General features: G+C 39.7%; 1 protein-coding gene and 1 long non-coding RNA gene across 3 annotated transcripts; one reads left to right on the top strand and one right to left on the bottom strand.

The window, feature by feature from the left end:
* The first annotated feature begins 370 nt into the window (after positions 1-370).
* LOC134679305 (uncharacterized) lies at positions 371-3,306 on the top strand. The gene is made up of 2 exons (XR_010100313.1): positions 371-705; positions 1,474-3,306. It is a non-coding gene; the product is annotated as an uncharacterized LOC134679305 (long non-coding RNA).
* LOC134679056 (juvenile hormone epoxide hydrolase-like) lies at positions 1,609-24,080 on the bottom strand. 2 transcript variants are annotated; one of them, XR_010100279.1, is made up of 11 exons: positions 23,971-24,080; positions 23,610-23,714; positions 23,011-23,196; positions 22,160-22,405; positions 13,730-13,882; positions 12,909-13,128; positions 7,896-8,027; positions 7,027-7,261; positions 6,209-6,418; positions 4,216-5,358; positions 1,609-3,859 (listed from the first exon to the last, which is right to left on the bottom strand). XR_010100279.1 is itself a non-coding variant. In XM_063537893.1 (10 exons), the coding sequence occupies exons 2-10, from the start codon at positions 23,667-23,669 to the stop codon at positions 4,866-4,868; spliced, it is 1,935 nt and encodes a 644-aa protein (XP_063393963.1). In that variant the 5' UTR covers positions 23,670-23,714; positions 23,971-24,080; the 3' UTR covers positions 1,609-4,865. The 2 variants fall into 2 exon arrangements, 1 of the variants encoding a protein (XP_063393963.1); XM_063537893.1 differs by having other exon boundaries at positions 1,609-5,358.
* Between the last annotated feature and the right edge of the window lie 1,106 nt (positions 24,081-25,186).

The following is a 25,186-nucleotide window of genomic DNA, read 5'->3' as shown; positions in this document are numbered from 1 at the left end:
TAAACTTATAATACTTCATGACATGAAATGTCCATTAACCCCCTTATTCATAAACGTTTACCAAATTTAACAAGCCGATAATAATCGTTTGTCCCTTTCCGACGTATTGGTATGATGAAAAGGGACAAACGATTATTATCGGCTCGTCAACTTTAGTAAACGTTTATGAAGGGGGTTAATATTTAAATAACTTACACACACACCCACTTCAATAACATTCAAACATTTTATCTTATATTCTCTTATACAAAAATCAACATATCTGAAATGTAAGTATGCTGATTATAAAGGCCCTCAGTTTTGCTTCGGGCTTCTAACATGCCCCTTAGTTCTTTACACACAATGTAATATTATGTTCGGATCATAGACTAGGAATCCTCTAGACCGAGTTTAGAGCAATTATTTCATGCAACCGATGATGCCAAAAATGCGGGGGTGCGCGGGACGAGGTGAGCGAAGTCCCGTGCCGTGATTGGTCCGTTCAAACACACGGACGTCACACAAATACACTTTCGACTCGAACATGGAGTAAAATTACCGTATACGTGGCAGAGGGGGTAGCGCGACTATGTCAGGCAGTCTGGTGGATGTCTTGTCTGTGGTTCGGATATACTATACAATGTACACGTTCTCTAAATAATGTAGCTTTAATGCAGTTTATTTTAAATATTGCTTACACGGTGTCGGAGTACACGGAATCTTACTGTAAGTATTCTTTTAATACAAAATACGTCAACTTTATTACAACTGTGTATTTATTTATCCTGAACACACTGTATATAAGTAGTAGGTTAGTTTGTTGTAAAAATAGTTGTAGTTAGACAGTAGAAACAGGTTATTAGATACCCTAATTTTCTTGATAACTGTACAAACCATTTATTGACCATTGGTAGACCTTGTTGTATTGAAATAAGGTTCACTGATGGTCAATTCAACATTTCATCTAGGTTGTGCAAATATTAAAGGCTGGGTCACACTGATAGAACAATTGTGTGACCGTTTCACTGTTTGTCTGTTACCTCTTCACACTTAAGCCCCTGAACCTATTTAGTTGAAATTTAGTATAGAGTTGAACGAGTCCTGGGAAGGACATAGGATAGTTTTTTTATGTCTGAAGTCATTCCTGAAGAGAGTGCAAAGGGAGATGGAATTGAAAGAGTTAATGAATTGCCTAATAATTGAAGTAAGCAATGCGCGAATTGAATGATTGCTATTAGCATTATCCTGGCGCTATACCTACTTTAGCTGCTGTCACTAATTCCACGCAGACGAAGTCGCGGGCAAAAGCTAGTAGACATTGTAGACAATATGTGACGTTCCACAGCAAAAGGTACCTTATGGCGGCTGGCACATACGTCGCATCGCGCCGCATAATATTGGAGCGACGTTAATAATAGCATAAGCGCCAACCGCCATAAGGTACCTTTACCCGTGGGACGTCACATATTGCTTGAACTGGTTGGTTTCCTCCAGATAATCGCGAACGTTCCGGAGCTACAGTCCAGCGCGTCGGGTTCCATAAATACGATCAATGACTTCTCCAAACTCAAGCTAGGATCCGCTCGCTAGATGGGGTTAAATTGCTACAGATGTAGTGCAACTAGTGCATAATGGGGTTGGCCGGTCGAAGTATTAAGCAGATGGCGCCATCATAGCTTGCCCTGTCAATCCCTAGAATTGTGTCAAATTTTTGTTTTTTTAATGCCCTGGATGCCAGCTCTTTAAGCCAAATCTCATAGAAAAAGGGGCAAGCTATGATGGCGCCATCTATGCAAACCTTTGACAGTTGCCAACCCTATTATTTTCCATTCATAGAGGTACAATAATATAGAGATGACACGGGGGAGGGGCTAAACGACCGAACGAGATGCACTTATGGAAAATTCAGTAGGAGTAGCAGAGAAAGCGGTATTATTGCTTGTCCTTGTCACAGTCTCTCTTTTTGTTTGTTCCCCACCAAAAAATTAGTATGGTTTATGGTGGGCAACAAATAACCCAACCGAATTACGTAGATTGTTTTTGGTATGTCAGTAATGTTAAAACGTGTTTTCAATATTGTCGCTTTGCGTATATTTTGTCCCTCACGGAGGCACGCGTATAGCTCATCTATGTAATACTAGGTCTATGTTTCCATCGTATTTTGACGAAAACGTACGAACGTGTCTTGTCTTGCTATTTCAGTCTCGGTCTCGGTACAAAAAGTACCGAGGTTGACTGAAGTAGCATGACCATGCCAAATACGAACGTTTCCGGGAAAATACGATGGCTAACAATTATGCACTGCACTACATCTGTAATTGCTTGCCACAGAAGGCGCTTTGGGGAAAGGGTTCCAAGTTGTCTGTAGATCTGTAGTCTATGGTATATGTTTTCCGATATTTGCTAACGTAGGTATTTTAGGTGTAGGTACATTTTATTAGATTCGCAAAATATGATACAAAAATCAGCAAAAAATACAAATAACCAACGTTGGTTTGTTTTTAAAATTTAGTACCAAAACAATTCATTTGTTTGTTTTTTAACTCGATATCGCATCTGAAATGAAAATCAGAATTCAATTCTAAATTTAATGCTTTTAATTTGTCACATAATATCACTCGGAACCATTTCACTACAACGCAATCTGTGTTGAGCTTTTGGCGTTTGATCTCCTTCACCTGTTCAATAGGGAATATTACGCAAAACTCCGCGTAGAGGGCGCCACTATCACAAACAGGGTCTACCGCGAAACACGAAGTGAAAGAGAGGCAGATAACGAAAATCGGTAGGCCTCTGTAAACACCGCCTTGATGCATCAATGTCATAGTGATAACCAAAGAGAATATAATCACTACGTGATTCGTCAAAAAACTGTTTAAAGCATTGTATGTACAAGTCTATGGTTTACAATTTGTGCTAGTGCTGCACTCTGGCGGCAGAACATTGCAGTAATACCCATAATATTGTAATATTCTGTATTATCCAGTTTAATTTAAGTACCTTACGTTACCTGTCCACTGTAGGTAGCCGATTTAGAAATAAAGCTTTTTCATAAAAAAATGTTTATTGCTCTTGTACAAGAATAAAAAAATATAACAACAGTAAAGATCAGATCGACCAAAGAAGAATTGTTTTTTGACATTAAATCTCAGATTTATTTTATTCTAGTTTCGTCAATCTGGCCTTGACTGATTAAGGCAAGGTATTTCTGGCCAATATGTGATATTTTCGATCCTCGAAATAGCATCACAGAGTGATATTGAATACCTCACCTTAATGTAAATAAATGCACATTTCACTTAAATATATACATTGATGTTAGATGTACTTTGATACCTCCTTTATTTCACGCAAATAATTAAAAATAAACACGGAAAAATGCTCATAAGAAACTTAGGTAACATTTGGTTTATTTTTCGTTTCGAGGTAATACTTACTTAAACGAATAGGTTCCGTTTTTATTATGTTATACTTAGCTTACATATATAGTTACCTGTGTGAGTTTGTTCATATTTTTATGATATTACTTATATAAAACAACATTCGCGTTAGTCTAATCCACCCTATAGGTTTATTAAAAAATCTAGAATCATGACTACATAGGTAGCCCTTTTGACACTGGCTTTTATCCCATTTACATGGTACCGGTTTCTCATACGATTAAGGTTGAAAATCGAATAGCATTATTCGTAAACCCGCGTTTTCAGTGTTCTGAAACTTAGCCCGTAGAAATTTCATTCGATAGCGTGACTTGCGTTCGCGTCTTGACTGTTTATGTATGGGATTTTGAACAGCGCGCCGAGCGGGACGTTTTGGAAACTCAAAATCCCATACAAAATGATACTTAACGCAAACGTACGTCACGTCACGCTTCTTCTTCCTCGCGTTATCCCGGCATTTCGCCACGGCTCATGAGAGCCTGGGGTCCGCTTGACAACTAATCCCATGATTTGACGTAGGCACTAGTTTTTACGAAAGCGACTGCCATCTGACCTTCCAACCCAGAGGGTAAACTAGGCCTTATTGGGATTAGTCCGGTTTCCTCACGATGTTTTCCTTCACCGAAAAGCGACTGGTAAATATCAAATGATATTTCGTACATAAGTTCCGAAAAACTCATTGGTACGAGCCGGGGTTTGAACCCGCGACCTCCAGATTGCATGTCGCACGCTCTCACCGCTAGGGCACCAGCGCTTCACGTACGTCACGTCACGCTATCGAATGAAATTTACACACATTTATACACTAGGGGTACTGAACAGTTTTGAGCGAGCAATCGTTTAGTAAATGGAAACACTTGCTCCAATAGTGAATGGGAAGAGCAAGCATTCGTTTAGACCACTAACTGAACACACGGGTAAGGCTACTTATAATACCTATTGTACTCTGGCACAGCAACCTTGTCAGTAGAAAATTGCGGCAAATTAAAAACATATATGCGCGAAGAATTGACTTCCAATAGAAAATTTGAATTTCGTGCCTTTTTCTACTGACTGAAGTTGGGTGCGTTTCAGTATAGTTTCCAAGATGACACATTTTTGCTCGTGTTAGGGTAGGGGTAGGGTATTCCACCTGTCTAATGTAATATGCATTGCGTCTCTCATTAAGCAAAATTTGGACGCAAATACACATTCGACCAAGATACGGGACAGATGGAATACCATCCTTAGATAATACTTACATATACACATACATTGGATCGAGAAATTCGTATTAAGGGCGTCCGCTAGCAGGCGCCAGTGCACGAAGCGAACGCACGCACACGCGTGTCATTGTAAGTAAAATTCGTTGTTCAAACTAACGTTAACCCGCTCACCCACTCTGTGCAACCGCGCCACCTATCGGACGCTCTAAACGGCCCGTAACCGTTCAAGTGGCAAAACCCATCACCAATACTTAGCCAAATAAGTTTCCAGCTCCAACGGGCTAGTGCTCGGCCCAAACCGTTCCACAGGCACCCCGTTCCTATCCACGATGAACTTGGAAAAGTTCCATTTTATAGCGTTAGTTAGCGTCCCACTTTGAACCTCCTTCAAAAATTTCCATAACGGATGTGCGTTGTCTCCGTTCACCTCTACTTTTTCGAACAAATCGAATTTAACTCCTTTGTTTTTAGCAAAGGTTAGGATATCTTTTAGACTCCCTGGTTCCTGGTTGCCGAACTGGTTGCAAGGGAAGGCCAGTATGCGAAGACCCCTCTCTGCGTACTTGTCGTATAGCTCGTTGAGTTCTTTATAGTGGTTGTCGGTGTATCCGCATTGGGACGCCACGTTGACGATGATTAAAACGTAGCCTTTGTATTTGTCCAGTTTTATGGTGTTGCCGTGGATGTCTTTTACCGTGATGTCGTAGATTGTCTTCGGTTTTTGTTCTGGGTTACTGTAAGATGAATTGTTTTATTAGGGTTTACTTTACATCTAAGACATATTTATTGTACAGTGAGCATTAAATATATCGGAGCGGCCAAGGCGCTCACATATATCTGAACACGCCTTTATTGTGAAGGCGTTAGAGTGCGTGTTCAGATATTTTAACCACCTCGGCCTGGCGACTGTACAAAAGGAGAAAAAATCGTGTCCCCATGTTTGATAGCCGAACTAAACGGCGCTATACTGCGCTATGTATTTTGTGGTGTAACGTCTACTTTTGACAACCAGAAGTACCCCGTATTGTACGGGACCGTATAGCGACCTCTATTTCAAAATCTTCTGGCCGAAAGGTGTGATATTTCGGCGGTTCCGTGGGAATCTGCCGAATCCTACACCAGAGCAAGTGACGCCGCAACAGAAAACTGCGTCACGAAAATATTTTTTTAGTATTTAAGATTTTTATTATTGTATATACCTATATGTTCGTTTGTAAGGTATGTATCTATGGGCCTTAGTAGCCTGAAAATAATTGCTGATTTTTTGATTTGAAAATATCTAATTCAAGGCAAGAATTAATTTTTATACTTTGGGGCCACCGCACACTAGCGTCTCTCGAGCGTCGGAGTGTAGTCAACTGAATGTATGGCTGCTGCTTGACGCAACTGCGCAGTGACGCCATTTTTCATAGTGCTGACGAGACGATGACGCTCAAAAGACGCTAGTGTGAGATGGTCCATACACCTTTTCTACCATTGATAACTCTTTGTATAGGTACATAATGTTTCAATCTAGGAGAAGAAAATAAGAATTACTGGAGTTTATTTTCAGGACCAAAAATAACAACTGCTATAGGTACTTACTTCCTCGCATGGAAATGGCGGAACGCCTCCACAGCCTCAAAAATATCATCAGCCAAGATATCAGGGTGTTCCAGGGCTGCGAAGTGCCCACCAGCTTCCACCACGGTGCTGTGCAGGTAGTTCTTATACTTCAGCCTCAGGAACTGGTCCGGGTGGAAGACCAGCTCGTGTTTGAACTTGATGCCCCATGTTGGTACTTCCGTTGGAACCCTGGGAATAATAGGTGAAGAAAATAAGACTATGGTTTGGTTGTGGTAGCTGAATGTATTATAGATGGCAAAAATTTTAAAATTCTTAATGGTGATTGACAGTCGTAACTCAATGAAGAAATAAATAACAGTGTACTATATTTCAATTCAGAAATCATGTAAACAAAGTAAGAAATAGATAAAGTGTCGTGCCAGTAGGTTGTATTTTCAAAGGCTGCAGTCACCAGTCACCAAAGCTTCCAGAAGTCGGTCCATGTGTAGAACATACCTACTCACTCGTTTAGCCTCAGACTTTGCTGCTTTTCGAAGTTAGTTTCGAAATTAGTAATGCTTTTCGAAGCCCATTAGATCATGACGTTGTCCAGCAGACCTGGAAAAGAAAACTTCGAGAATTGGTTCCCATAGCTTTCTTGAAGGCGGAAAGAACATACTTACTCGTATAGCCTCAGACTTTGCTGCTTCTTGGCAAATGTCTCAGCATACAATCGCATGGAAGTAGTAATACTATTCGAAGCCCAGTAGATCATGACGTTGTCGAGCAAAGTTGGAAAAGAAAACGTTGAGAACTGGTTCCCATAGCCTTCCTGAAGGCGGAAAGAACATACTTACTCGTCTAGCCTCAGACTTTGCTGCTTTTTAGCAAATGTCTCAGCATATAATCGCACGGAAGTAGTAATGCTGTTCGAAGCCCAGTAGATCATGACGTTGTCTAGCAGGGATGTCAATGAGAACTTGGCGAGCAGGTTGCCGTCGCCAGCTTTCCTGAAGGCCGGGTCGGTCCATGTGGAGAACTTCTCGAGGATGTAGGCAGCTAGCCCGGCTGGGGAGTCGGTTAGTGCCGCTCCTGTGACACAAAAAGAGATTCGAATAGCGGGCCTAAGACCAATTTTTACGTCAGGGTGGAGTGCCTTCTCTTGAATACTAGCTAACGTTATCGTTTTATGCTTGCACGAGAAAATAGTCAATAACTGCTAGTTTTATCGCTGCTGATCAGGCAGCTGCCTAAACCGGTGGGCCTCATATTTTATTTATTCATTTAAATAGTATTTGTAGGATAAATGTTTTAACTAAAATATGTCTGAATCAAAAATAGTTGCGAGAGATTTTAAAGCTTAGGTACTGGAAGACCAAATATTAAAATGTGGTACCTAATAAGAGTGAGGCTTGTGTCCAAAAATTATTATTATTATTATTTATTATTTGATACACTAGCAGCTCTTAGAGCTGATGTGTGTATATCGAAGCACTTGTATTCTATTTTGCACTTTTTAAAGTTCTAAAATGTGTATCCAGTCTATTTTTGAAAGTGTTGACCGACGGTGCACTAACAACAGTATCTGGTAGAGAGTTCCACACATTTACCACACGATTCGGCAAGAAGTGTTTTCTAGGGTTACTAGCACACGGAGGTTTGACAAGTTTTTTAGAGTCTCTTGGATTGGACTCTTTTGGCTCATAAATGAACGGGATTAAATTACCGATAGTGTCCGGTTTAGTCGCCTGGATGTGCATGTAGCCGGACTCCTCGATGAGGTGTTTGGTCTTCTCGCCCCATGGGTACATCCGGCTTTGTAGCTCGGGCTCCACCACGAGGCTGGGCCAGAATTGACCTGTCACAACATTTTAATTTTAGTTGACTTATGGATTAGTACAGAAGATTTTGTTTTGGAGAAAAAAGGACATCAAGATCATGTATCAGATTAGCCTCGATGTCTGGCCTTGCACCTCGTATATACCAGACCAATCAGTTACTCCAACCTAAAATGCCATTTGACGCCACACTGAATATAACTTCGATTAGGGAGCGGGTCTATGTGCTAGACATGTGTAAGTAATGCTCGTAATATCACAAATGAGATATCTCTCGAACACGTAATATGGCATTACGTATCTCTCCGCAAAATCAACCAGTACTTCAAACATCACGCATCACGCGAGCCGCACGGAGCGCGCGAGCGCCAACGACCGGCCGAAGCGCGCGAAATGGATACAATTCCAAATACATTGACTCGCCGATATGACCGGTCAGTTCAAGTCTACGCACGGAGCGCGTAATGTGTAATGTCACTTGTGATAGTGTCATGTTTGTTCGCTATGCCATGCCATCATTGCTTTGTTATCTCCGCTCGCTCGCACTCGCACTCAGTGCTCGCTCGCTCTTGCTCTGCGATGCTTTCGGCTATCTTCGGAACCATTCGGATAGGTCCGCTCGGCCGATCGCCGCGGTTTAAGTTGTCACTCATTAATATTTTTACGAATATGGTTTTCTGCAATAGATTTAAAACTCTAATGCGTCCGCGTAGAGCTTAAAATGTTTTCTTATAATACAAGAAGGACGCGGTCAAATGGAGTAATTTATTTGCGATTTTGAATTTGACGAAAAGAAAACCGTTTATTATTATTGTTGTGACATGTTTGATAGTTTGCTTGACTTTCGCGGTTCGCGGCAAACTAAGTACGAGTTAATACTTGTTTATCCTTTAATTTAATTGTGAATTAGTGCATATCGAGACTGACTGTAGAAATTCGAGTTGTTTATAAAGACTGAGTGAACTAAATTGCAAATACTTATATTTAAATTAAATTGTGAAAGGTGTAAATAAAAGTTTCGTTATGGCAATATTCTGATATGTAATGTATTAGTGCTGGTGAGTAATCGCTTTTTTACGGACTATTGGTGACTTTAACTTGATTGACCTATTAAAAAAAATGCCTGTAAACGAACCACTTTACGGAGACAGAACCAAAGCGAGCAAAATGTACGCATTGTTATAGAATACTCGCCATATCGGAAAGCTCCATAGGCAATTATCTACCTCCGAAACTTACATACATATTACATAATTACATTATTTTATAATTTATAAGAACTAACAAAAAATCTTTCACATAAAGGTGACAAAACGCAACGCGTAATAAATAGATCGATCGCCGATACGGATCCGAAACGCCTAGAATCACTAGAGTGCTGTAGATGCGTTGTGTAATGTAAGAGATAGCTGTAATGTGGCCATCTCGCGCGCGCCCGAGCGCTGTTTCACGGTCGGGTCATGTTTCGAGTGATGTGATATCTCAGTGTACCATTACGTGTTCGGAAAAGTGATGTGATATAGCATCACTTTTCGAAGCACTGTTTCGCGCATGTCTACTATGTGCTATATCGGGTTGTGGAATACCACTGCCAGTCTAAGCATTTTACCCCACGCCAAAATGCTATATTACATTACACCGTGAAAATAACCAGGATACTCTGCTTACCTAAAAAGTTATAAAGATGCGCGTATGGGTTATAAGTAGGTTAAAACAGGGAAGTTTGTATGGAATCCGAGCACATACTTCGGGAATAATGTTGCCATGTGCGAGTCTATACGGAGGCCCGCGTCTCCGCCCTGGTACTGGTAGTACTTCAGCAGGCCCATACGCTGCATCAAGTTGTGCAGTACTACTGCCGGCCTAATAACTTTTACCCCAACCCAGAATGCCATATCACATTACACTATAATAATTTTTAAGAAAAAAAAACCGACTTCTATGGGGGCCGGTGAAAGATTATTGTAGATGGTATACTATGTAGAAAAGGAGGTAAAACCACCCACTTTTCTACTAGCATTTCGCTTCTGTAAGGGTGGTAGTTCTAGCCTAACCTAACCCACTTCTCTGATAGCAGTTCAGTTCTATGAGGATCGCAGTTCAAACCTAACCTAACCCACTTAACGGCGCATGCGGTGCGGTGTACGGGGGTTTAAGCGGGAGGGGCTAGTAAGATTGGCATCATCATACTTATATACTTACACGTTTTATGGTAGGTAATCATAGTGGTTTATTTAGTTAAGGTATCATAGTGGTTTTCCGGGTCAAGGTCCGGGTCCGAGTCCGGGTCTGAGTCCGGGTCCGAGTCCGGGTCCGAGCCCGGGTCCGAGTCCAGGTCCGGGTCCGGGTCCGAACCGGATCCGGGTATGAGTCCGGTTCTGGGTCCAAGTCAAAATTGAAATTCGTAATCACCAAATGTGTACTATGCGTTGTTGAAGAGTTCTATTCTGGTCATCATCAGTAGTTCCATTTCATCAAATGCGACAGTTTTTAATGTAAATGCTTGATTTTATGATGAAAATAGAAAAAAATCTATGCGTATTGCTTTAATATTTGAGGAGTTCCCTCGATTCCTTATGGATCCCATCATCAGAACTCGAGCTTGACAAAAATGTGGCTTAAAAACTTAACTTGCTTAACAAACATAACTAAGTGGAAAAATCGCCAAACGTGAACTATGCGTCGTTGAAGAGTTCTGTTCTGATCATCATCAGCAGTTCCACTTCATCAAATGCGACAGTTTTTAATGAAAATGCTTAATTTTCTGATGTAAATACAAAAATCTCTATACGCATGCCTTTAATATTTGAGGAGTTCCCTCGATTCCTTATGGATCCCATCATCAGAACTCGAGCTTGACAAAAATGTGCATTAAAAACTTAACTTGCTTAACAAACATAACGAAGAGGAAAAATCGCGAAACGTGAACTATGCGTCGTTGAAGAGTTCTGTTCTGATCATCATCAGCAGTTCCACTTCATCAAATGCGACAGTTTTTAATGAAAATGCTTGATTTTTTTATGTAATTACAAAAATCTCTATACGCATGCCTTTAAGATTTGAGGAGTTCTCTCGATTCCTCATGGATCCCATCATCAGAACTCGAGCTTGACAAAAATGTAGCTTAAAAACTGAACTTGCTTAACAAACATAACGAAGAGGACAAATCGCCAACCGTGAACTATGCGTCGTTGAGGAGTTCCGTTCTGATCATCATCAGCAGTTCCACTCCATCAAATGTCACTTTTTTGGATGTATATGCTTGATTTGGTGATAAAAACCCAAAAATCACTATATGTATGCCTTTAAGATTTGAGGAGTTCCCTCGATTCCTCATGGAACCCATCATCAGAACTGGGTTTTGACAAAAGCAGCGACATAGACGCATTGATGATCAATTAATTTAATTAATTGCGAAATTAGCGCGGCTCGGCCGCAGCTAGCGAAGTGACGCGATGAGTGCCTCCGGACAGAGTGCACCCATTGTGAACGAGCTCCTCGCCTTTCTGCAACAGAAGCTGCTGCTGGAAGGAGTGATGGACACGGTGTCTGCTGTTCAGATCTGTTCGTCGAGTTTTTCCGTCGAAGATATCTGTGCAGCAAAGAAGGTGCTGCACGAGTCCCTCGGGATCGCCGGCACGTATGTACCTCACAGGAGAGGAGATGAAACCGGGAAGAAGACCCTAGAGAACATCATAAACGTTCTGAGGGAGAATGAAGACCGGATTCCGGAGTTTGCGACGACGGGTGCCTCCAGCCTGCCGTCCTATATTCCGGATCATGTCGACGTTAGCTGCTTGTTGAAGGAAATCGTGGCCCTTAAAACAAGTCTAGCAGATGTCATTTTGAGGTTTGATGCGGCCCAGGTCACTATAACCGAGTTACGCAACGAAGTCATCAATTTGCGAAACAGTGCCCTTACTCGGTCGGCGGCGTCGAATTTCAAGTGCGATGACCGGCAAGCCACGAGCGCCGAGTCAGTCAGTTTGCATGTTGCTGACACTGTAAAATGTGTCGCATCAGCTGTGTTGCCGCCCGCGAGCCTCACGCGCGCGCGCCCTCCCCCCGCCTCCTCCAAATCACGTCATCGTGTTTACGCGGATGTCGTCGCCGGTCCGAAAGTCGCATTGAACCGGGTTAGTGTACCTGTAAAGGGTACTGATCGAGCGGCTCCCAAGGAGAAGCTCCCTGTTGCCAGTATGGATGAGGAGGATTTCACACTGGTATCAAGAAAGAAGAAGGCGCGCACGGCGCCTCGTAAGACTCAGTGTGGTACCGCCGACCCGGCTAGTTCTGGCTTGCGGATTGCTACACCGAGTAAGGCGCTGTACGTATCGCGCTTGCATTACACCGCCACGGCTGCTGAAGTGGTGGAGTATGTACACCAGAAGACCGGCTACACGCTGAGGGTGTTCCAGCTTCGATCGCGCCACTACGTGCACTTCAACTCTTTTGTGGTGCGCGTGCCGCGACCACTGCAGGGGACCATCGAGTGCGCCGACTTCTGGCCGAAAGGTGTCGTGTTTCGGAGGTTCCGGGGCAAACTGCCGAATCCGACACAAGAGCAGCCGATGCAACGGAGCCACGCCGTTTTGTCGACTAAATAGTGTTTAGTTTTAAGTTTATAAAATACATTATGTATAATGTATGTCTGTAAGGTATTTGTAATATGGGCCTTGTTGCCTGAATTAAATTTCTAAATAAAATAAAAACGGGACCAATCTGTATGCATATATATTCAATCAAAAACAGAATTTTCAAAATCGGTCCAGTAATGACGGAGATATGGAGTAACAAACATAAAAAATAAAAAAAATAATAAAAAAACATACAACCGAATTGATAACCTCCTCCTTTGGGATTTGGAAGTCGGTTAAAAATAATCAGGATACTACACTTACCTAAAAAGTTAAAGAGATGCGCGTACGGGTTGAAGGTAAGTACGGGGAAGTTTGTATGAAAACCGAGTACGTTATCTGGGAACAGTGTTGCCATGTGCGAGCCTATAGCGTGGCCCGCGTCCCCACCCTGGATGTAGTACTTCGGTACACCTATACGCTGCATTAGGTTGTGGAGTACCACTGCGATTTCTGCTGGGCCCAGGCCGGCTCTAGAGGCGCCCTGTGCAATAAAAAATAGTTATAATACGGTAAATATCACATGCTGAAAAAACAGCTGAACTAGACTAGTCTGTCCAGCGAATCGTGACACAAAATAATGTCAAAGTCCTAAAACGCAAAATACTTTATAGGTACCAGTGGCGGCGCGTCCATAAAAGCAGATTCCCACCGGCTTGCCTGTTTTTGGACGTTTGAGCAGAGTTGTAAAGGAAATATGTAAGCCAAATTCGCCCCGGCTTGTCTATGGATATATTTGATGCGCCGCCACTGATAGGTTCTGTATACGTACAAAACTTCTCTGTGCACAATACAATGAAGATATAATTACTTTAACAAAAAATCGAAGAGCCATTAGGCGGGTACACACAGCTCGGTTTGTGTTTGTAGACATGCATCGGCCGCATTGCCGCGCGTAGCAGCTCGGTCTGTGTAGACGTGCATCGGCCGCGTCGTTTCGACCCGACGTGCCTCGCCCGACCGAGGCAATTTCCTCGCGAGGCGGTTCGCTATGCATGAACCCGCAACTCGTCTATTTATTTTCCGGCTGGAGATGCCAGAGACCATTGTACATATTTCTGGGTCATTCACTCTGTCTCACTCACCTGTGAGAAGCCGAAGCCAGGCAGGCTGGGTATGATCAGCTCGAAGACGAAGTCGTGCTGAGCTCGCGGCGTGGTCAGTTTTGGTATCATCTCGTAGAACTCTCGCACTGAGCCCGGCCAGCCATGTAGCAGAAGTAGTGGTACTACCACTGACTGTAAATAACTCAAATATTTTATCTTGATCCAGTTGAAGGTGTTAAATTGGATGACATTTGCAAGCTTCTGTCAGAAAATTTTTGCCAGCTACTAACTAAAATAAGTAAACTATTAACTAACTAAAATATTGTTATCCCTTTGTTTAATATCAATTGAATCCAATCAAGGTTAGGTTAAGTAAGAATTTATGATTTTTTTAGAGTTAGACCAAGAAAAGTCTGCAGTGTATTGATAGCCCACGTAGTGCAAGTGTTATTTTAAATGTCAAACTTCTATGAATTTTTTTTTTTTTTTTTTTTTTTATCTAATTTTTATAGAGGCTTTGGACACTCTGGGTGAACATGTCAGCCTCATGGGTGCTTTCATAATTGCCTACTCAAGGGAGAGATCAATAAAGTGGTAAACACTGATTGCATTATCAGACAAAGGTTCTGCCAACCAACAATTGATCTGTCCATTGTGCATGGAACCCAAACTACCAAAAATTCTTTTTCTCAAATCCGAATTCCGGACGCAGTCCAACAACACGTGAGACAAGTCATCAGTCCTCTGACAGACTAGACACAGAGGTGACGGTTTAACACCCATCATACACAGAAACTTATTTGTAGGGATGTGTCCGGACCGGACTCGGAATGCTGAGACTAACACTTTTCTAGCGAGATTGGCAGAATCAAACCAGGGTATCCACAAGGGTCTAGCTTGGATTGTTCTGTACCAGATTCCTACACCCCTTGATAAAGCTTGTTCACCAAAATGGTATTCCCATTTCTGTAAACATATTTTTTTAATTCTGGGAATTATTTCACTTGGATATGGTATAGAATCTAGTACAGAGCCATCCATTACAGCGGTTTTAGCAAGCTGATCTACTGCCTCGTTTCCTGCTAACCCTACGTGGGAAGGAATCCACTGTAATTTAACAACCTTATCATTACAAATAAACTCATGAATTAACTGGAGAGCTTCATACGCAATAGGCATGCCTCTTTGTCCATAAACACAACGATTAAGGTGTTGAAGTGCACTCTTTGAGTCAGACAGTATTACAACTGGAGCACTATTATCTAGATTCTTTGCATAACATAGAGCTTCTTTAATAGCTACAAGTTCAGCTCGCATAACGCACGCGTCATCATGAAGCTTCCACATGAGTGAAACATTGCACTGAGGATCAAACAGAGCTGCTCCAACACCTTGTACACATTTCGAACCATCAGTGTATATTTTATAAAATTGGATATACTGCTCAGTGAGCACTCTCAATGTAGAATTTCTTAAAGCCTCATTTTGTTGATGCCGCTTAGGAACATCAATATAAGCAATGCTATCCTTTATACATGACCCTGGTGTTGACCGAGGACACCCACGTGTTCAAAGAGTACATATCCAATTTGTCACAGTGATGCACAGGTAAATCTTTCCACTCATCATAGATGTTTGCTAACAAAGGAAAATTTTTATCAGAGAATAGATTACGTTTAGCCAAAATGCTCTGTAACGCGGAAATAATGGGGCTGTTTGATCTTGATCTTATTCTTAGCAAAAATCTACAACCCAGCCAATAACGTCGCACAACCAGAGGAGGAATGGAGAGTTCACTTTCCATAGCTATAACAGGAGTACTGCGAATGAAGCCTCCGCACACACGCAAAGCTCTATTTTGTAAAATATCTAATTTCCGTAAATGACAAACAGCACAACTTCCATAAATAAAACTACCATAGTCCAGGCGACTTCTTATGAGAGATATATAGAGGCGCCTGAGATGTTTAGGGTGAACTCCCCAAGACCTACCCGCTAGAACCTTTAAAATATTAATATGTTTGTAATTTCTTTCACACAGCTCTTTTATATGGAGCCCCCATCTCAAGGTTGAATCCAACCATAATCCTAAATACTTAGCTTTACCAACCACCTCGAGAGATTTGCCATTAACAACTATGTTAACATTCACAGCTTTTCGTGATCTTTTAAAAACACATACTTTTGATTTATTCTCAGATAGATACAAGCCAACTTTTTCTAGACATCCAATCAAACAATCAATAGAAAGTTGAAGAACACTAACTGTATCTGAAGTACGCCCTCTTTCCACTGTTTTATACAACACGAAATCATCAGCGTATTGTGAAATACAAACATTATTAATACCTACTATTACCTATTTCCATGGTTGCGATATTAAATAAAAGAGGAGAGATGGGATCTCCTTGGGCTAATCCTTGGTGAGTATGTCTAATTAAAGGGTTACCTCCACAATTCAAAATGATTCTACAGCGCCTATCAGAAAGGAAATTCCATAGATATTTACATAAATTATTACCTACGCTTATGCTTTGTAAAATCTTAATTAATGAACTTATATTTATGTTATTATATGCATTATCGATGTCGAGAAAACAAGCCACAGTAGGTTGTTTATTACCAAATCCTTGTTGAATATCAGATGTAAGTAAAGCTAAATTATCCAAACAAGACTGTGACCGTCTGAAACCAGTCGATGAGCTGGGAAGTAGACCCCGACTCTCCACAAACCATTCAATTCTCTTCATAAGAATCAAGTGTAGAATTTTACATGGACAAGACATTAAAGAAATCGGACGTAAAGAAGATGGTAAGCCGGGGTCCCTCCCCGGCTTAAGTATAGGGACTATTTGGACATATGGTTTAAGAACTTTATTCTCAAAAAGAATTTACAAAATTCGCTTACTTGAGAATACAATTTTTATAGTAGGTATATCTTAGGACTAACGTGCAGACAATATAAAATAAATAAGTAATTATTAAGTACAAAACATTAGTTTGGTTACAAAGTGGGTAGAAATACGTTACTAACCGGCTCGGATAGCTTAACTCGTGCGGTTAAATATGGTGCATTCCCGACGCTTACCAAGCGCGTGCGAGTTTACGCCGTCAAATATAAGTGTGACTTCCGACTTAGCGCAATTATTGGGAATAGTGAGTCGCTTTATACTGGTTTACCAATCATGCGTCCGTCAGCGGGTCAAAGGGAACTAGTCGCCTGACGAATGTCGGCGAGCTACGAAGCAGGTTGGCGTGGAGAAGTCAATTGGGTATAATAACGCAAGTCACAGAGTATTAGTATTTGTTAGAAATAGCTTACAGATTACAATTATTTGCAATATTTATTTTTTAACGTTTTTAATTATTATTTAATTTTTATCTTTATACATTGTTCTTTTACTGATGTAAGTATATAATTTTATGCAATTAACAAATAGGTAATTAAGGTTATTTTGCATTTATAATTTTAGTTTATTGTTTTTTATATTTATTTTGGTATGTTGTTATGCAATAAAAATAAGTAAATAAGATAATTGCATTTAACATTTTAGTTTATTGTTGTTTGTTTATTTTAGTATGTTGTTTAATAGTATAGTTTGTATTAGTTATTTACTATGAATATTTTGCAATTATAAGTTTATAAGACATACATAATAAGATTTGGTTGATTTATGCAATATAGTATATTAGATATTAAGATTACGTGCGTGATTTTTTTTTTTTACGGATATTGTACATTTCAAAATATTTAGATTTTATCACCCTAATTTTTTTTTTATCGAATTATAATTTATTTGAATTATACGTGCATATTATTTGCTTAACAAATATACATGCACAAAATCATTTAATTATTACATTATTTACTACATAGAATTTTAGATGTTTTTTGAAGCTAGCTATGGATTTCGATTCCTTGATATCTTTTGGTAACTTGTTATAAAGTTGGGCACCTTCATAAATTATACTTCTTTTACCATATTTTGTCCTTGCTGGCCGTAAGATTAGGTGATCAGCGTTTCGTAATTTAATTCTTTGTACGTGATGTTTTTGTGTAAAGCCTATATGTGAGTGTATAGTCTTGTGAAGAATTTTGCGGACCAATAGACACGTATAATATACATAGGATTGAGTAATATTCATTATTTTTAATTCTTTATAGATCTTTCGAGTTGGTGTTAAATAACTGTAATTAAATAATGTTTTTATTAGCTTGTTTTGCGCTCTTTGAAGGACCGTTAGATTACTAATAGCTGCTGCTCCCCATATTTCAACTAGATAATCAATGTGTGGTTTTATCAAGGAATTATATATTAGATATTTCACTTTTTGTGGAAGGCAGCGAGATATATTGCGAATAGCGCCCGTGAGAGAGATAAGTTTTGATTTAATTTTTTGTATGTGAGGTTTCCAGGTTAAGTGGCTGTCCATGATTAAGCCTAGGTACTTTTCACTAGTTTTCAAATTTATATTTTTATTGTTTATTGATGGTGGCGTGTAACCTTCAATTTTTTTATTTATCGCCGCGAAAATGACGTAATTAGTTTTATCAATATTTATGGTTAGCAAGTTTAGTCGGAACCACGTGTTTAGAAGATCAAGATCTGTTTGGATATCTATGAGGATATGATCGATTTTACGGCCATAGTAAAAGAGGCATGTATCGTCGGCATAGAGTGTCAGTTCACCCTTGAGCCCTAAGTCTTTGATATCGTTAATATAAACGAGGAAAAGAAGCGGTCCAAGAATTGAACCTTGTGGCACGCCATATGTGATAATTCTTTGGCTACTCTGGCATTTGTCAACTTTCACCACTTGGTGTCGGTTTTGTAAGTAAGATTTTAGCATTTCGTGCGCTTTTCCCGTTATCCCTATGTGCTGTAGTTTATTTAGTAATTTCTCGTGACTGACATCTCTCCACTGATCCGGTACAACCCCAGTCTGAATTATGAGATTAAATATTTTGAGCAACATTAATTTACCATTGTTTGAAAGATTAAAAATCATAGAATAAGATATGTTATCAACTCCTGGAGAAGTATCCTTCTTTTTTAAACAATTTAGTAATTCAGGGAGAGTAATCGGGATTTCTAACACAGAAGATTGTACACTAGAAAAGGACGGGTCCGGTTCAGCAACACTATCCGGGGTCAACGAATGTAGCAGATTCCTGGCGTTATCGGGATCGACTCCAGCCCGGCCTCCAGAGTTTCCTTTCATCCATCTCATTTTCCTCCACATGGTAGTAGGTGATGATTCATGGTCGATGCTCGTACAGAAATCTTTCCACGCTTTCGAGCTAGCCCTTTTTATTAGTTCATTGGCTTTTGACACCTTGTTTTGCCAGCAAGAAAGATTTGATGGAGTAGGATTACGTCGCACCTTTGCCAGGGCTAGACGTCTCTCTGCTACAGCTTTGGAGATTTCTGAATTCCAATAATGTTTAGGTCGAAATTTTGATGAAGGGTCTTCACTTGTTTTGATCCAAGGTATATGTTTATCAGCTAATGATTGGATGTTTTTCAAAAATATATCATAAGTAGTTTGAACGTCATCACTCACTAAAACATCAAACACTGTTTCTGCTTCTTTATTGTACTCCACCCAGTTAGCCTCTTTATAATTCCTCTTCTTGGTAAACATTTTAGATCGGATATAACCACAGTTCATCTTTAATATCACATGATCACTACCTAAGTTTTCATTACAAGTCTGCCAGCTAACATTAGTAGCAATATCCGTTGAAGCGAATGAGATGTCAGGTGAAGATGTCTGCAGGCTGCCATTAACCCATTTTATGCGAGTGTGTGACCCATCATTTAGACACACGAAATCATTATCAAACATAGCTTTGTACACAGCCTCTCCTCTCCGATCGGATTTACATGACCACAGGGCGTGATGAGCATTCATATCACCAAATATGAGACATTCTGATTTAACAAAACTGAAGATTGAGTCCCAATCATGCTGATTAGTGGTTACGGAGGGAGGGCAGTATATCGATATAATATGTTTAAGGCCAGGGATATTAAATATTTCAATAATCATAACTTGCATTTGAGGATTCGTTACATTATAAGGTCTATGTGAAAATTTTATTGATCTGTGTATGATGGCGCACAGGCCACCATAAGAATCGGACCTGTCTGCTCTAACTACGTTATATCCATTAAACTTGAGAGTAGTTTCAGTAGAAAGCCAAGTCTCACTCACAAATGCCATATGAATTTTATCTTGTAGTAATAATAGTTCAAAGTTTCGAGCTTTAGGTTTTAAACTGTTAGCATTCCATTGGTAGATGCTTATCAAATCCTTTTTTATTGTGTTACTGGCCATTATTGATATTTTCGTATAGCTTTAACAACATCTCTATAGTGAAATACTTCTGAACAAAATTCTTAACCTCGCTCCAGATAAATTCCATAAATACCTTAATTTTATTTTCAAGATCTCCCTCCGTTGACATTACTTCCTTTACCTTGTCTAGAAACCTATCTATTAAGGACTTTCGTTCTTTGCGAGTTCTTCGAGGTTGCTGAACGGGGACTACATCAATTGGAGGTCGGGTACTTTCTGTTTCGGATGATTCATCGACACTCATATTAAGTTTCTCTCTTCTCCTCGATTTGCGGCTTTTTTTGTCACTTTGTTTTTTGGGTTTGCTTCCAATATTCTTATTTTGGGGTTCTTCTAATTCGCTTTCAGTGTGCTCTTCTTCAAAATTATAATTACTAACCGAAGCCCCAGCACATATATCTCTATAAGAAGGCTTCGAGGATTCACCAGTTGAAAATACTGGGGGATTAGGATTCATTAGAAGTGTTTCTCTCGCCTGGAAGCCACTGCTTACATCAGTATTCTGTTTTTTTTCCTCGTTGATTTTCTTTAAGGCTACTTTATATGCGCAATTGTTTTGCCCCATAAATATGCGAATGGATCTCTCTTTTAAAAATGCGGGACATAAGCTTTTCATCAAAGATAAATGGTTTCCTTTGCAGTTCACGCATTGGAACTTCTTTGTTTCACAATTTTCATGCTTTTCTCCGCATTTAGGACAGATTTGTACCTTGGATGGACAAAAATTACTGACATGGCCAAATCGCCAGCATTTCGAACATTGCGTGACTGGATACTTATACGAATCTACCGCCATACGACATCCATACGCCTTAACGTAAGGGGGCAGGATTGACCCTCGAAAACAAATACGTACAGTTTCACACTTTACCCACTTGCCCTGCTCATCTCTTTTGTTTAATCGTTTGACGGCTAGAATCTCTGTATCCGAATCGCACACAAAAATATCTTTTAGATCCTTTTCCTCAACCTCAAAATCTATATCCCTTACTACCCCGTAGCAGAATGGCAACTCATTAGTATTTCTACAAATCCACTCATATTTCTGCGCAACTTCACTCTCCAAGAAACTGTTTGCGTTAGAATTGGTATTAAATCTGATCAGTAATTTGTAAGGACTCTTATATTTTACTCTTAAGACGCCCTGCACATTATGACTCAACAATATCTTTGCAAATCCCAATTGTTTCGGGAGAACATTCTTGGAGCTAACTGAAACCTCATAGACAATATCATCAGACTTCGGTAGAGGACTAATCGAAGGGGGAGAGCGACGAACATCTCTACGTTTATTCCTAGATACGACCGTAAACCCATCATCATCACCACCTTCCTCCGCCTCTAACCGTCGCTTATCGCGTCGCTGGTCCGCAGAGTTCAGCTCGGGCACCACACCGCTTTGGTTACCGACATTCAAATCGCCTTCATCCCATTGCAAGTCCATCTCGCCATCTCCTTGAGGAAAGGACCCCTCGGAGCCCATGATAACCTTCCTGATTGATTCTGGGGTCATCTCGGCACTCGAGGCCGGCTGCGGGGCCGGTTCCTCGCCCGAATCACTCATAATCACAAATTGAGGGTAGTTCGATAAAACCACTAAAATTGTGTTTACACGAAAATAAACGACAAATTAACTTAGTTTTTCACTTATTATCAATACTATAGTCATTATAATCACTTTTTACACACTCGGAATTATAATGCTCTAAGCAAAACACAAAAATTCGGTATTACAATAAGGTAAACAAAGGAACGCGTCCTAACGTAATCGTTGCGCACGCCAGACTATATTCTATGAAATTATGACGTATTAATAACACTTGCCCTGCGTGGGCTATCAAAATCGCTGTAGACTTTTCTTGGTCTAACTCTATTTTGCTTTTTCTTTGCATTGTACCTTTGTTGTGTATGTAGGTACAATAAGTTATCATGAGTGTTATCAATAGACTTTAAATTAAATAGAGTAATATCGTTATTTATTACTGATAGCTTTTGGCCTATATTTGAAACAATTTTCAAATATAGTGAACATGATTGCCATGCCTCAAGATCAGAACAAGTGAAACTACATCCCAACTCTCGTTGTACTTCTTTGTACCATCTTACCTTCAAATCACCATCAACCTTCGGCTTAACATGCACATAATGCATATCCAAGCCCTGTATGTTGGTCTTAAACTGCGTGTACTGGTTGAGGAACTGCTCCCGCTGCTTGAAGTCATACTTGTTCTGCCAGAAGTCCAGTACTCGAGTCAGGAAGTCAGAGTTGAAGCCGTAGGTGAAGCCGGCGCCTTCGAGGGGAGGGGTGAAGGGACGCCGGTGGAGGAGGCGCTCTTTTAGGTCGTTCACTATCTGAAGCACAGATAATTATGTCATTTTATGTTGTAGCAGTGAAGTGTACCTAGTACTTGATTTTGAATGTTTTAACCTTTTGAACGCCATAGACGGCAATTGACGTCAACTCAAAATCGTGACAACGACGCCAAAGACGGCATTTGACGTCTATCGTTTTTTTGAAATCTACAAAAAAACAGCCCACTTTTAGGTTGGCATTATTTATTCACAAAACTAAATTTTACCCCTGTGGCGTCAGTGGCACGGCAAATGGATGCGCCGTTTGGCGTTCAAAAGGTTAAAGTTATTTGGAGAATTTAACTGTGGTGAGTCATAGCGCGACATGTTTTATTTTGCTTCAGGTCTTTTTCACATAGTTTTATTTTGCTTATTTTTTGCTTTATCACCTACCTGGCAAATGGTGGCCTTTAGAAAACTCAATCCTCCTAATGAGGGCGCCACAGGAGTTGATTCTTTGTGAAGGTATATTATGGGTACAGTCAATTTGCCCAATTTGCACTTTGCTCTTGCAATAGGGGTAAGGTGGAGCAAATGATTTTCGTGATATGTATTAGAGAAAATGTAATTCAACAGTCAAATTCAGGGTATAATAATTTTCTTACCACATCAGAGAACTCAATTTTGAAAGGTCTAATTGAGTCATCAGGTTTCTGACTGATGGGGTATGGACCCCACCAAGTCTTGAGGTCCATTTCCGGCATAGGCGGTGGTGTGGCAAAAAAGTAGAACACACAGTATGCTGCAGCAACGGGAAGTACAGTTAGTACTGTGAACACTATGTATCTTAGCTGAAATAATAGAAATATTTATTTATTATAAAAAAGAATGTTCATGATTTCCTGTGTTATAGAACCCTCTAGATGTGGTGTAGGGCCGAAAGCAGGCCTTACCAAAATGCAAACCTTATACTAAATAAATTCTGTTTATAGGTGAATAGAGTTCATTTTTAGTTTAGGGCGGCCAGTTACTAAAAGTAACCAGTTACTGGCGAATTACCCTATTTTGCACTTAATTTACCTTATCTGATCAATCATTATTCTTACCTAAGTACTATTCTGTCATAATATCAAAGAAATAATGTGAATTCTATGAGATATTTTGATTTTTAGTTATATTGATAATGGTCCCTGCATTAAATATGGTACCTATACTTTTTGGGGGAGAAATAACAAACTGAAAGAATACCGAAAATTATACTTACGGTCAAGGACTTTTCTTGTTTCGGTGCAGATTTTTTAGCTTTATCTTTCTTATTCTTCATATTTGCTTATTTCTTGACGTTCCTGTTCCCAACGTTGTAAACACCCTGAAATAAAGTACAAGGTATATGGTACAGTAAAGGTAGCTAGGTTATATGTACAAGCTATAGCAACATCATCAGAGAATAATAATAACGTTAAACAGTGATAAAGAGTCACAGGCATTTTAAATGATGTTTCTATTTAGTTTTATCTTATCAATGCTGTATTTTTTTTGCAATCGTGACCGGCTTTTGCAAATCATTCTTGTCTGCTCGTATTTGCATCATAATAAGTGTATAAAATCTGAAGTATCAAACTTACCAGAGTGTTGAGTAAAATATGACGTTTGTGCTGCTAATTATAGCTTTTATCTTTTGGTTATTGCACTTACGGATAAATAAAAATAATCAACCCTACACACACACTGTACACTCTCAAACAAGTAGGTCAGCCCATCGACACCCCATACTTTGATAAATTAAGAACGTACTTGTTACCAACATTGAGGCATAGAAATAATCTTATCGAATTAAAACTGACTGCTGTTGCATTTTGGTGGCACATACCATACTTGCTTTTAACATAGACGTATTATACTTACTTTTCTTTAGGTTGGTATGATTGGTAGTAAAACGTCAAACGTCATTTGAATTGTCGTGAACGTGGAAATACGTGGTTATTTTTTATTGTAATTGGTAAAATAACTTTAGCTGTTATTTAAATGGGGGCCAAATCTTTAAGGAAATGTGAACTTTGTAGTGGGTGTGTAAGAAGACTAACTACTAACGCATTTTTGGCCAAATTTCCACTTGATCCGAACAGGTCGGTAAACTGATGTTTGTATGCAATATTTTCATTTTTTACTTTGAGTCGTTAACAGTTACTAATTTAATTAGTTTTAGTCGTTTACAATCCATGATTAAAACGAAAATATTTTGTGAATAAAGTATTTTTAAGTAAAAAACTAAGTAACCTATGACACGAATAGTGTACGACCAATTTATCGATAATCTCTTTATTTCAGATGTCGATTATGGGCAAAGCTGAGGAAAAGGAAATGAGGATTTGGCGTATTTATTTACCTATTCAAAAGCTGAATGGAAACAAGTTCATTTGTGGAAATCATTCTCCATCCAGTGCCTTCAATAAAAAGGGACCGGATTAAAAAAGAATGCGCGCGAATTCAGCATATTGTAATATGCCTACTTGAATAATAAAGTATGTTATTTTTATCATGTAAAATAAAAAAAATTATATATATAATGTTCTTTTATTTTATTAATCCACGTGATTCTCAAAATGTACTGTTACAGTAGTACAGTAGGTAAATACAGCAGCACGTATCGCACATTTATCGATATCGATAAACAGTAGGTACTGGAGGTGTCGAGCCCTAGCGTTGTTTTTTTTTGTGTTGGTAGTATTGTGTGTGGTTTTTTTTTAACAATTATGGCCTGGATGCGAGATCTTTAAGCCTGTATTTGGTGTGTTGGGATATGTACGTTCATAATTCGGTTCGAGGATTGTTCGAGAGTGC

Source organism: Cydia fagiglandana, chromosome 2 (assembly GCF_963556715.1).
Source record: "Cydia fagiglandana chromosome 2, ilCydFagi1.1, whole genome shotgun sequence".
Taxonomy (NCBI): Eukaryota; Metazoa; Arthropoda; class Insecta; order Lepidoptera; family Tortricidae; genus Cydia; species Cydia fagiglandana.
This window is presented reverse-complemented; position numbering and strand designations above follow the sequence as displayed.